The sequence below is a fragment of the Ahaetulla prasina genome, chromosome 1, assembly GCF_028640845.1.
Source record: "Ahaetulla prasina isolate Xishuangbanna chromosome 1, ASM2864084v1, whole genome shotgun sequence".
In the NCBI taxonomy this organism is placed as follows: domain Eukaryota; kingdom Metazoa; phylum Chordata; class Lepidosauria; order Squamata; family Colubridae; genus Ahaetulla; species Ahaetulla prasina.
The window spans coordinates 267,490,754-267,504,884 of record NC_080539.1 but is presented as its reverse complement, the minus strand read 5'-3'; the positions used below and the strand labels follow the sequence as shown (position 1 = coordinate 267,504,884).

Below are 14,131 nucleotides of genomic sequence, written 5' to 3'. Positions count from 1 at the left end.
TTAAAATATATTGGTAGCCATCCCCTTAGCACTGCAGGAAGGAACCATGTTTTCTGTTAAAAAGATGTCTATCTGCCCTACAATAATGGAAGGGCAGGATGGCAGCAGTCTGCTGCAGGCACTCTTCACAATGGCTTTAACTATGGTGGTAGATGGTAATTCAGAGCCTCTGCTTTTCTGTGGCCTCCTTGATCTCTGGAAGGAACAGAGACCAGCCCTATGCAGTGTGAAACTGCTCAAATCCAGCTAGTTAGTAGAGGAATTGAGATCAAAATTTCTGATACAGGTTGCTTATGTAGGCAGGAAAAATCAAGTGCTGATTGTGCAGGGCTTATGAAACATCATTTTTTATTTTATTTATTTATTTATTTGTCATATATAAGATAACAGGTAAAAGTATAAACATAATTTGGATACATGAAAAGAGTAAGTAAAAAAGGAATATTAGGACAGGGACGGTAGGCACACGGGTGCACTTATGCACGCCCCTTACAGACCTCTTAGGAATGGGGTAAGGTCAACAGTAGACAGTTTAAGCTTAAAGTTTTGGGGGTTTGGGGAAGAAACTACAGAGTCAGGTAGTGCATTCCAAGCATTGACCACTCTGTTACTGAAGACATATTTTTTGCAGTCAAGTTTGGAGTGGCTTACCTTGAGTTTGTACCTATTATTTGCTGTGTATTGTTGTGGTTGAAGCTGAAGTAGTCATTGACAGGCAGGACATTTTGGTAGATAATTTTAAGTACTATGCTTAGGTCAGACTGAAGTCTGCGTAGTTCTAAGTTGTCTAAGCCCAAAATTTGGAGTTTGGTGGCATAAGGTATTTTATTGCGAGCAGAGGAGTGGAGGACTCGTCTTGTGAAATATCTCTGGACTGTATTTATGTCCAATATGCAGTGCGGGTTCCAGACAGATGAGCTGTATTCAAGGATGGGTCTAATTTCTAATTAATAATCTAATTAATTGGTCTAATCGTGAATGTGGAGGCTTGCCTAAATTCCTTTCTTTTCGCAGTTAAATTTCAGGGCTACTGAATTTGCTTGCATCCATGAACTTGGTGGCATGGTGTAGTAGTAGAAGCAAAGGCAGTAGAAAGATCAGAGCATCCATAAACCCGATGATGATGATGAAGAAGGAGGAGGAGGAGGCCATATTTTCTCCAGTTTTAGATAAATTGCCAGCCAGCCAGGCTGCCTCAGCCCTTAAAACGAATCAGCTTCCTGGGTCAGTAGGACTCTAGCTAATCTGGGAACAACACAAAGTGTGATTGTGCCAAGAAGTGCCCTCACTTATTCTCCCCTCACTGTGGAAATCAATGAGTGGTATGCTTCTTAGGCAAAACCAGCATTTCTTTGCGTGACGTGTTCTCATTTTTCATTCAAGGGTAGCAGAGCTTTAATAAGGGGGCATGAGTATTAGGTCAGGAAATGACTGGTTTCTTTAAAAAAACTGCTGATGCTATTGAATGAAGAACTTTGGGGTTAGGGGGAAGGGTCCACAATCAGAAGGAATGTTCTTTGGACTTAACACGTTTATTCAGATAATTCTGAACTTGGTTATTTTTTTTGAAGATGTTTCATTATCCAAATTAGGTAACTAGATGTTGCCTAGTTCAGGTAATGAAATGTCTGCAAACAAACAACCAAGCTCGGAGAGCACCAAGGACCCCTCATTTCAACCCTGAGCTACAAATAGTCTCCTTTATTCAAATAAACTGGGCTTTATTCACTTCACTGAAACTTGCTCTGAGGTTACTGTTGATAAGACTGCAGGTTTAGGGGGGCATTTAGGCTCTCTCCCCCCCCCCCCAGCAATGTCCTTCTCAATCCTGGGTTGCCAGGTCACTGGTCATAAGTGTATTAATTTGGAAAGAGAAATGGGAACTACTTGTTAGTTTGTACTTCATTCTGATTAATTTGACCCACTTACAATGGAAGTTGAGGTGAATTTCTTAGATCTACGGTGGTTTCCTGAATGAGCATTTTTAGCCTTGACTACCTACTAAATTCCAGGGAGCAGGCTCATGGTATTGCTGGTTACTCCTCCTCAATTGTTTAAATCAGAATTCCTATTGCCTGTATCTACTTCAGAGATCTAGCATTTGTGATGGGTGTGCGCATATTTATTTTATTTATTTATTTATTTACTTACTTACTTACTTACTTATTTAATTTATTTATTTATTTATTTGTCACAACAGTATATATAAGCATAAGCATGAAATAACTATACGATATATAAGCATAAATATAATCATAAGCATGTAATAACTATATGAAATTGGATACAATCAAAGGGAACATTAGGACAGGAACGGTAGACACGTTGGTGCTCTTATGCACGCCCCTTACAGACCTCTTAGGAATGGAGTAGTATAGTAGATAGTTTTTGCTTAAAGCTTTGGGGATTTTGGGAAGAGACAACAGAGTCTGGTAGTGCATTCCAGGCATTAACAATTCTGTTACTGAAGTCATATTTTCTGCAATCAAGATTGGAGCGGTTCACATTAAGCTTAAATCTATTGTGTGCTCCTGTATTGTTATGATTGAAGCATATCACTATATTCTGCTTACAAGGAAGTAGGGAAAAGTTGAATGGCCATGTTGACTGTATCCTTTTCCTGATCTCTACCCTACTGCCAATGACTTCCTGTCAGCATTATTTTACACACAATTTGTGCTTAATCTGCGTTTAAAATTTTTTTTAAGGAATAGTGCCTGCAGCACATAGCATATGGAATATTTCTTCCAAGTCAACTCTGGTGCAGTGAAGCTATAAATTCTTTTTTTTTTTGTCTGGGTGATTTCTTAGGTAAGAAATTTGCCTACTTTTTTTCTTTCCTGGCTTTCTTTCAAATTTTGCTTCTGGATAGTTCTGACCACTTTCATAATCCTCCTTGAGCTGACCATAGGGGAATCCTTGTTTTCATTATTTCTCATTTAGGGTACTTATTTTACTTGCAAGAAGCTGCCTTGAATTTTTTTCTGAAATTTCAACATGCCAAACACAATATGCCTCATCAATCAGAAGGCTGGGTTGCTGGGTCATTATGTTGGCTCTGGAACATCTTCAGAGTTGGCTGGTCCCTGTATGCATTGGAATTATGCAGTAAAATAAGTGGACTTCTTGAAGCAGTAGAGGTCTGAAAAATGTCAGGCTAATTTAATGAACAGCAGATTGATACTCTGCTTGCATAAGATCCAAAGTAGTTACACCCCCCCCCCCAATCAAAGGGTACACAGCCCTAATAAGTTACAATTTGTATGTCTAAACTATGCATACATTTGGGAGGGAGGGTCAAGAGTTTATATGTACTATTAATAGCAGGATTTATTTTACCCCAGTAGCATATCTGGGCTGCAAAACTCCAGATATTTAAATAATATAATTCTTTGAATAGATGTCTCAAGTTTCTGGGGATAAAGGCACATGCTAATATATAACTCTAAGGAATTTATACCTCCTTTGGTAGTCCGATTCTTTTTTAATGCTGACTTGATTAATTTTCATTGACTCATTCATTCTCTGCACCTTTATTATTGTGCCAGGATTCTTGTTTTTTAATGCCAAATTAAATCAGTGACAGGTTCAGTATGAAAGGTTTTAAGGGCCAGTTGCCAAGTGTTTAATTATATTTTTCTGGCAAATGTTCTCTGTTTGCTGTTTCAAAAACTCAGACTTTGCTGGATATCAACTCTGCAATTTCCCTCAGCTGAGGAGAGATGCTCTGTCTGAGGTGATGCAAGAGGCTCCTTTTGGTGAAAATTGGCAGTCAGAAATGTCAGCTGTGAGACAAACCTAGACATATATTTGATTTAAGAAAACCTCATGGCCTTATTACCAGGAAATTTTATAAAATAGCAATTTACATGGGATCCAGTGTCCTCAGATAATTTTGATTTATGTGAAGAAATTGCAGCAGTTCCTCATTACAGTTACCAGATATAGACTGCATAATCTGAGGTTAACATATACTGTATGGCAATACAATGTTAAGAGTTTTCAGTATCTGTGCTGCATTCTATTAGCTAACTAGATTTTTGTAGCCCAGATTTTGTAATGCACCATTTTAATGAATTTCTTAACAAATATAAAAATAAAGCAAAAAAGCTGAACCTGCAAATGTCATTTAACCAGTTCAAAGTAAAGTCTCCCTTTCTCTCAAACTCTGAATATTACAAACTACAAGAGAACATAGATTCAAAAGTGCAAATAGAGGGAATAAGATTAAAAAGAAAGACATAAACAATGACATTTATCTAATTTTCTACAATACATTAGGCCACACAGAATCATATTTTCTTATTTTTCCCTTGTTGCTATAGAGCCAATTCAAAAGCTGAGAGTTGGCAAACTTTATTAAATTACCCTTAGACTCTGGGGAGTCTAAGGGTCTGGGGAACAAATATCCTTGAAGTAATACATAATCACATTTTTTTTGCAGGAGCATTGTTCAAGTGCAAAATAACCAATGCTTCTCATACATAGATACATTTCAAAGTTCTGAATATAATTTACCAATATTTATTTATTTATTTTGTCAAATACATATTAAATAATATATATAAGCATGAATTGAATACATAAAATGAATACAACTAAAGGGAACATTAGGACAGGGACAGTAGGCACTCTGGTGCTCTTATGCACGCCCCTTACAGACCTCTTAGGAATGGGGTGAGGTCAACAGTATAGACAGTATATATATCAAATATATATCAATATATATCAAATGGTTTTATTTCATCCCAAACACCTGCTCCACCAAAGTGGTAATGTCAAATTAAATCAAATCAAAGGGCCTCTGGTGGCTCAGCAGACTAAGTCTGTCTGTTATTAACACAGCTGCTTGCAATTAGTGCAGGTTCAAGTCCCACCAGGCCCAAGGTTGACTCAGCCTTCCATTCTTTATAAGGTAGGTAAAATGAGGACCCAGATTGTTGGGGGCAATAAAGTTGACTTTGTATATAATATACAAATGGATGAAGACTATTGCTTAACACAGTGTAAGCCGCCCTGAGTCTTCGGAGAAGGGCGGGATATAAATTCAAATTTTAAAAAAAAATCAGAAAGGAGCATGGCCAAATCATGTATATTAAAGTGCCTTCAAATTTATTACAGTTCCAATGTAAGAAGGATGGTGGCTAAACCTACCCCCTCTTCCCAATTTTTATTGAATTGGTTTAGCCTTTAACTCATAAGGAATATTTGGTATTCATGAAAAATGGGACCATTGATTTTGTAAGGCAGGACACTCCAATTTGTGTCCTGACACTTGTGTCTTGTATGCTATCCAATTTTTTAAAAATTTTTTAGCTCAGATCTAATAGCCTTATTGTAATGCTGTACTGAGAAAAGAGTTAGAAGTGAAGAGGTAAATCCCAGAGTCTGGATTAAAGCTTGCTCTGTAATGAAGGCGGTGGCCAACCAATGGGGCAGAAATTAAACTGAGAAGAGTAAGAAACAAATGAAGAGTAGTATGCTTGGGAAAAGATCCCAGATTTAGAAAGATACAAAAAATTATTTTAAAAACACTCAGAAAGATAAAATCCACTCAACACAGCCCAGTTATTACCACTCATGCTTTGAAATGTAGATTAAGCATTGGAAAACTAAAATGTAGATTAAGCATTGGAAAACTAAAATGAAATACCAGATAGTCCTTGACTTACAACAGTTTGTTTAATGACCGTTCGAAGTTACAGCAGCACTGGAAAAAGAGACTTAATGACCCTTTTTCTTTCAGAATGGTCACTATGACCATTGCAGCATCCCTGAGATCATGGGGATTTGCATTTGGATGCTTGACAACTGACTCGCATTTATGACAGTTGCAGTGTCCCGGGGTCATGTGATCACCTTCTACGACTTTCCTACAAGTAAAGTCAATGGGAAAGTCAGATTCACTTAACAACGATGTTACTAATTTAACAGCTGCAGTGATTCACTTAACAAATGTGGCAAGGGAAGTTGTAAAATGGGGCAACATTCACTTAACAAATTTCTCACTTAGCAGCATAAAACTTTGGGCTCCATTGTGATCCTAAGTTGAGGACTACCTGTATAGGAAGAATGGAATGACCTGTTGGGCAGGATGGGCTCCTCTTTTAACCTAAAAGAGGAGCATTCCATTTGGTTGAAGGAAAGATGGCAAGTCAATCCTGTGTCTTCCATCTGTATGTCTCTATTCCTAAGCTGTTTCTCTATGTCAATATTATTAGAATAAATCACTCTCTGTCACAGGCCCCCATCAGTGGTGGGATTCAGCCGGTTCGCACCACTTCAGGAGAACCGGTTGTTAACTTTCTGAGCAATTTGGCAAACTGGTTGTTCGAAGAAATCATTAGGGCAGAGAACTGGTTGTTAAATTACTTTGAATCCCACCACTGGCCCCCATCCATAGAAAATACCCATTTTCAGTGAAAATACCATCATTTCCAGGTTGTAGAATTTCTTCTGAGTAACTTGCATTTAAAAAGTGTTCTCATGCCTCTCTTTTAAACAAGTTGGTCAATGCGTTATTTAAAAATATTGATTTGAATGTTTTCCAGAACTTTTATAAATGGGAATAGTATTTATTGTCACTGAATTAGAATCTGTGGTGATGGACAATGTCAGTTTAAATCCGTGAATCATGTTTTAGATAAAATACTCAAAGATTTCTCAGTTCAGCAATACATTTTTTTTGGGGGGGGGGAGACCAAGCAATACTAAAACAACTGCTTAGTAAACTTTTTTCTAGTAGGCTATCCTATCCTACAGCAATTGTAGCAGATGTTATTGCTCTTGTAGAGATCAGTGTGAAATGATACATTTTTAAGGGCCAATAAAAGTGAATTGATTTGGAAAAGCCTTTTGAAGGAACACCTTGTGCTATTTCTAAATATTTACACATTTATCCAGCTCATGTTAAAAAAAAAAAAGGTTCTTTCATGCAGACTTATTAAGGCCGATCTTTTGTGCACTTATTGAAAAACAAATTCTAACCCATATGCCTATAATTTCAGTGTTCGAGTACAAATTTAAAATTGTCCTAAGGATGGTATCTAACAAATAAAATATGATGAGGTAATGCAAAATGCTTTGTTATTCATCGAAAATGTAGAAGGTTTGGGACATAATTTGCCAAACAAATCATAGTGATGGGTTTGCGTAGAATCAGCTCAGAAATGGGCTTGACCTGTCATGGAATCATGGATGTATTATAGCCAAAATTAAGACCAATGTTTATTTGGGTCACTCTGAATTTAAATTCCTAATCGTTTGCAGTCTTAATCTTGCAAATTGATGAAAAATGAGGTTGAATCACAAATTAACATTAGCTGTCATGTATCAGCAAAATGCTAGGACTATCCATATTTCTAAAGCAATTAAAAAGAAATTGTAGGGAAGGTAAATTCGCACAATTAAGGGAATGCACATAATTCACACTGTCAGGAAATTTGATTCTACCTAGTATGTTGAGAAATATTTATTGAATGACAGTGGATGAATGGTTATAACTGTATGAGAATCCTGAGGATGGTAAGGACATGTCGAAGCCTTTTGTAAACTTCTTAGGGAAGGCTGGGCAATCCATGTGTGAAATTCTATGCTGCTTCCTACCCATTTTGTACCATAACATTTGGCTGCAAAATGACTGACCATTGCTAGTTTGTCCCCCTATTTTCAAGCAAACTTAAGTGGAGAAATACACTTCATCTCCATGCATTTGATGGCATTACCACATCACTGCACATACAGTCTTGCTCATCTTGGAAGCCAAAGTAATTTAAAAAGTCATTCTGATCTTGACTAAAAATCATTGACTGCTCTTGATTTAGCCTAATATTCCCTAATCCAGTGCCCTTCATGCTGACCAGAGAATTTAAAAGGGTAAAGGCCCACACATCTGGAAGGACTCCTTACATCTTAAGACTTTCCAAGATTCTGTCTTCCTGTATACGCATATAAATAAATGAATGCTGCCGGGAACCAGCTATAAAGCAACATTATTCCCTGCTGATTATATTATTCTATGACTGACTATAATTATATTTGTTTGAGCATATATAGTATATGCAGAGTAGAATATACATGTGTTATGTATGAGTGCATGTTTGTGTGAGAGAAAACTAAACTTTGAAACTGATTTAGAACACATTTCACTCCTGTATACAAACACATGTATACAGTACATATAAAAACCCTAATCATAATCAGACAGATGGATTTCCAAGATGCTGATACTTTGCAGGAAGTAAACTTCTGTTCTTGGCATGGAAAAGTTCTGAGGCTAAACAGCTGATGACATATGGAGAGAGCGAAAGTATGGTAAAGTTCAAGTTACTTTTGTTTTCGAAAACACAAGATCAGCAAGATTTTTGAACAACAGGGGAAGTAGGCTGTCTTTATTTATTTTATTTTATTTATTTATTATTTAAATTTCTAGACCGCCCTTCTCCCGAAGGACTCAGGGCGGTTTACAGCCGTATAAAAAAACAGTATACAAAACATTAAAATAATTTAAAACGAAATATTTAAATTTAGGCTACTCCTTAAAACCCGTTTAAAATTCCCAATTAAAACTATCAGGCCAGTCCTGCGCGATGAAACAACCATGTTTTCAGCTCATTTCAGAAAGTCCGGAGATCGGGGAGTTGGCGAATACCAGGTGGTAATTCGTTCCAGAGGGCTGGAGCCCCCACAGAGAAGGCCCTCCCCCCGGGGGTTGCCAGCCGACATTGTCTAGCCGACGGTACCCCAAGGAGGCCCACCCTGTGGGAGCGCACTGGTCACTGGGAGGCCGTCGGTCGCAGTAGGCAGTCCCATAAATAACCAGGTCCCATGCCATGAAGCATTTTAAAGGTGGTAACCTTTTAAAGGTCTAGTCTCTGAGGAAGGATTTGGCCCTGTTGTTTACCGCTGCTCTTTGGGACTCAATGGCTATTGAATAGACCTTAACAACCACTTCTTGTTTCTTCTAGGTGAAGAGTGAAGGTCCTAAACTCGTGCCCTTTTTCAAAGCCACCTGCGTCTACTTTGTCCTCTGGTTGCCAACCTCCAGCCCTTCCTGGTTCAGTGCCCTGATCAAGTGTTTGCCAATCTTCTGCTTATGGGTCTTCCTGTTGGCACATGGGATCAATTTCCTGACAGCCCATCACAATGCCTGTAGGATCTTTGCTGGTTTGATATTCTCTGCCTTGGGAGATGCTTTCCTCATCTGGCAAGAGCAGGGCTATTTTATTCACGGTTAGTGGGTTTGTCTGCTTTGAAGGGAACATAGAACCTTTTGGGGAAAATTCCAAGTTGCTTGCAAGGGTAAATGAGTGGAATCGACACCCAGTTTTGGTACTAGAACTGGTCTGTTTCTGGGTGAAGCATTAGTATACTGTATAACTAGAGATGTGGAGAGCAGTAACAAGAGGCTGGGATGAGAAAATGTCATGTGCTACATGGAGGGATGTCACTGCCTGCCCTAACCTCTTTACCTTCAGTCCAATTGCCCTGATTTGAGTTGCAGAATGTGGAGAAAGTAGATTAAGCCTGGGTACCATATGGCTCATACAGGAATAGATCTATTGGATAGTAAGGGATCTTTCCCCTGAAATCTTTTCTGTTGTCTGTTCCTTTTATTTTTGGGTCCCAGGATGCATAAATGACAAACTAAAAGTACTACAGATCTCTGGCACCTATTGTGATTATGAATTTGTTTCTTGGTTTATTAATTCAACATCTGAGCAGGAGTGATTTAGAAAAATGAGTTCAGGGTACAAAAGGATGACAAAGACTATAATGAAACTATGAATTTCATCCTGGGACCAAAAAAATAAAAGGGACAGACAACAGAAAAGTAACTTTATTGTCACAGTTTTTTGTGAGGTAAATGGTGGCACTTGTAGAAATGAATTGGACACAGCATACACGATTTTTCACTTGTAATTTTTGCTGAGCATTGTTTCAAAATTATCATTGTGACTTATGCGAAGTACTTTGTTCTCTACTAATTCAGAGCATTTGTTCTCCTTCCCCAGGCTTGTTGATGTTCGGTATTACACACATACTGTATTCCTCAGCATTTGGAATTAAACCTTGGGACCTGAAAGTTGGCTTTGGGATTGGCTTGGTGTCCAGTTTCTTCTACACCTTCCTGTATTCCTACCTGTCAGGCCCATTTACCTATTTGGTAGCTGTCTACATTGCCTTAATTGGCTTTATGGGCTGGCGGGCTATGGCTGGTGTGCAGCTCTGCAACGACCTGTGGACTTGGACCAAGCTTTCTGCTTGCATCGGTTCTGTGCTTTTCATGGTATCTGACCTGACTATTGCGGTCAACAAATTCTGCTTTCCTGTCCCCTACTCAAGGGTCATCATCATGGCCACTTACTACGCGGCTCAAATGCTCATTGCACTTTCTGCGGTGGAGAGCAAGGATGAAGAAGTTTTCAAAAAGAGAAAATAAGAGACTGATGCCTACACACCCATCAGCTCTGTTGGGGATGCTACAGCTGCATTCATCCTGGAGGATGTTTCAGAATCTGTGACTGCAAATCTTGCTTCTTTGAAGCTTCTCTTTATACTATTTGGGTGGTCTTGTCTAGTCCTGATGATTGGAGTATGGAACTCACAGTGGAGGTTTAGATGGTTTTGGAGTATTTACTTCCTGACCCTTGGAAACCTCTCTTAACACATTGGTATATTTGTATAATACAGAAACTGGTGCTGAACATTCCAGACAAAGCTCATTTCAGGACAATATTACTATTAAATAGGGTAGGCAATACACTGGAATTTAAGAGCTTTGCCTTCAACATGGAATGTGCAAAAATCACACAAAAAAAGAGTCTCCATGCTGCCTAAGCCCCTGTTTTGCATACATTGCATTAGAACTGTAAGCCATTGTGAGTCTACACAGAAAAATCTTTGGGACCTGAAAAATAATCACAGGATGTAGGAGCACTCATGTCAATCACTATGCGTAATGTAACTTATGTTGTCCTTGGGAGAAATCAGTTTAAATTCCAGATTCGTGAAATTATGTATTTATAGGCCATGCATAGCCTTTATTTTTATTTTTATTTTGGTGAATGTGAATCCTGCAGAGCATCTATTTTTCTGCAGATTTTAAAAGCAACAACAAAATGCAATGAACATTCTCAGGCTGGTAGAGGTTGGAGGCAGGGAAAAATGTGGGAAAAAAGAGGTTTAACCATAAAACAAGTCATGCTGTTTAGTGAATCGGCGCTTCCAAGCGAAAATGTTCAATATTATTAGTACTGAAACACTAAGAAGGACATTTGGGCATTTTTAAGATACCAGCTGCTTTGTAGACATAATCGATTGGTCAAAAAAATCACCTTCTTGTACAAGATTCTTAGCCTCTTTTCCTCTCCACAATCAGTGCCAGAGTGTCTTGGAAGAGAATGCACACGCAAGCATCTGAGCGTGATGTCATGAAGAACGACTGTGAAATGGATTTCTAAGGTACATTTGCAATTCACTCTTCACCTGTGGACTATTTAAAGCAAAGCCAGTGGCTTCCAGGCATTTGCTGTCTTCTTTCTGTAGATGTGCACATCAATATTTCCCCATCACGTCCAGCCAGAGCTGTAGACTTTGCCTTCATGCCTGCAGCTGCAGCATGGATCATGCTGATGTGCACAGCCAATCACCAAAGTGCTGAGAAATTATCGCTTCACCATGCTCCAGAGCCACTCATTTGCTCATTTTCCTCTGGCAACAATGAACTACCGCCGGTCAATCTGGGTGGGAAGTCCAATTGCATGCTGGCACTTTTCCTTGTTTTGTGGCATCCAGCATACAAAACAGGTTTTGTTGACTTGCACTGCAACAATCAGTGTGAAATCCCTTGGGTCCACCCCCTTCTGGTTTTCCTCAGTGGCATTTGGGGGGGACATCATTTCCCCCACTTATTTTTCTTACTACATTTTTTCTTCTTCACAATCCGTTATATATGATCATGTCAGTGTCTGTTTCTTAACATTTTGGTTGTTTGATGCCATTCGGATTTGCTAGAACTTCTGCCACACTCAGAATTCTTTGTCAGCATTAACAGCGGTAGGACCATTGGAGCTGTAACACTCCCTGGAAGACACCAGGTTGGGGAAGACTGATGCAGAATGTAGAGCAGGGGGCCCCAACCCTCAGGCTGCAGCCCATTCAGAACCAGGCTGTGCAAGCGGCGGGCGAGCGTGTCCACGTGCACACCTCCACTTGCACGAGTGGCAGGTGTGTTCACTCGTGCATGGAGCTCTATTTGCATGGAACCATCCCCTCCCCCGCCCCCGCTGCTGCCAGTCCACAAAGCTGGAAAGGATGGGGACCGCTGATGTAGAGCATCTCATTAGATTTCCCCCATCATATTATTTCATGATGATTCTCTTTCTGCTTGCAAAAGTAATTGTGTAGAAATGTAGTCACCGGAGTTATATTTTTTATAACTTCTATGCAAAGTATTCATTGTGAATATTGTTGGGAATTCTAAGCAATCGACATCTGAAGGCTGGTTCTCATTCAACAATCACTTGTTCAGCAAGTATTTGAACTTAGGATGGTGCTGAATGAGTGGTGTGTATGTGTGCATGTGTATATATATATATATATATATATATATATATATATAGGTCTTTGGTTGTTCAGGTTTTCTCCCATGTAAAATTGGAAGTGTCTTGGCGACGTTTCGACGAAGTCTCATTCGTCATCTTCAGGCTTCAGCTTCGTGCTTCTGGGAGCAATGTGTGATCGCAGCTGTTTCTTCCTTTTGCGATCACACATTGCTCCCAGAAGCACGAAGCTGAAGCCTGAAGATGACGAATGAGACTTCGTCGAAACGTCGCCAAGACACTTCCAATTTTACACGGGAGAAAACCCGAACAACCAAAGACCTATATACAAACACCTGTGAAAACCTCAGAAAACATATATATATATATATATATGTGCAGGTTTTGGTATGTTTGGGTCTTTTCCCGTGTAAGATTGAAAATACACAGGAAAAGACCTGAACATACCAAAACCTGAATACATATACCCATGAAAACCTACAAAAACATATATATATATATATATATGATATATATATCACAAATGGCAGCCACATAAGATCACTATTTGACATCACGGCATTATGAGATTTGCTTAATAGTAACAAGTGCCAGAACTGCTGTCAGAAAGCAACACAGTTATGTGACATTGCTCTTTACAGCTGCTTCACTTAGCAATGGGAATGCCAGTCCAAATAGTTGTTGTTAACCGAGAACTATCAGTATTGAAAATATTTCAGCTTGCTCGTATCATCCATCCCCCTTTACATAGCTGTGTCCTATTAATCAAAAGTAATCCCAGACATCCATTCCATAATCTCAGTGATCCCATGTTTCCCAGAGATGCAACTATACTCCAGATTTTAACCATGAAAATGAAAGAATGCATTTTAAGACTTTCCCTAATTATTTCAGCAATACATTACTGTCAGTTCAGGAAACTGGGAATTTTTGCCATGGTATAAATTGATGTCTTTACTGCTGTTTCATTATAGCAGCATTTTTTGCAGATAGCTGCTAGAATAGGTTTAATTCATGGAAGGAATTATTTAAGGAATAATTCAAAGTCAAACCATTCTGAAATCATTTTGTTCCTTTATCCCGTATTCAAAGATGAGGGAACAAAAAGTAAAAGTGACATATACCGGTAGTTTACACTTTAGGTAAGACTTGAATGAACCACTCAGATTTTCAATGGGCATTGCTTGCTGATAGCTCTCTGAGGAAAAAACCCTCTCTGATTTTACATTGGGGTAGAAATCTGGGAAGATTTTAAATCAATATAGCAATAAGGGACATGGTGATATCCAAATTTTCTAACTGCTTCTTTAAAAGTACAGAGCTCCCATTGCAGAGCTGTTCAGTGAACCAGCCACAGGGGAACAAAGCTGCTTCTCATGTATTTGTATTTCATGACTGATTTGTTTTTTGTTTTTTCCTTGAAAGAATTCCCTGATTGTATGACATTTTTTTACGTACCTGTGCAGTTTGGCTGATTATGATCTCTTCTGAATTAAGACATTTGACCTGGGACTGCTTAGGCAGCTGCTCATAAAACAAACTGATTCACATGTGACTTTGCCTTTGAA

The 14,131-nt window shown here is 38.8% G+C and overlaps 1 protein-coding gene across 6 annotated transcripts in view; it reads left to right on the top strand.

Annotated features, from left to right (window-relative positions):
• TMEM86A (transmembrane protein 86A) overlaps positions 1-14,131 on the top strand; it is a 150,047-nt gene that overhangs the window by 40,508 nt on the left and 95,408 nt on the right. For 4 of the 6 annotated variants that reach the window (XR_009152199.1, XR_009152201.1, XR_009152200.1 and 1 more), the window contains exons 2-3: positions 8,967-9,231; positions 10,014-11,463. Coding sequence is in view for 2 of the 6 variants with exons in the window: in XM_058158330.1 (XP_058014313.1) it covers positions 8,967-9,231; positions 10,014-10,441 (693 nt within the window). In the remaining 4 variants the exon portion in view is untranslated. Of the gene's footprint in view, positions 1-8,966; positions 9,232-10,013; positions 12,582-14,131 lie in introns of those variants that run through there. The other 2 variants (XM_058158330.1, XM_058158307.1) reach the window with 1 other exon arrangement.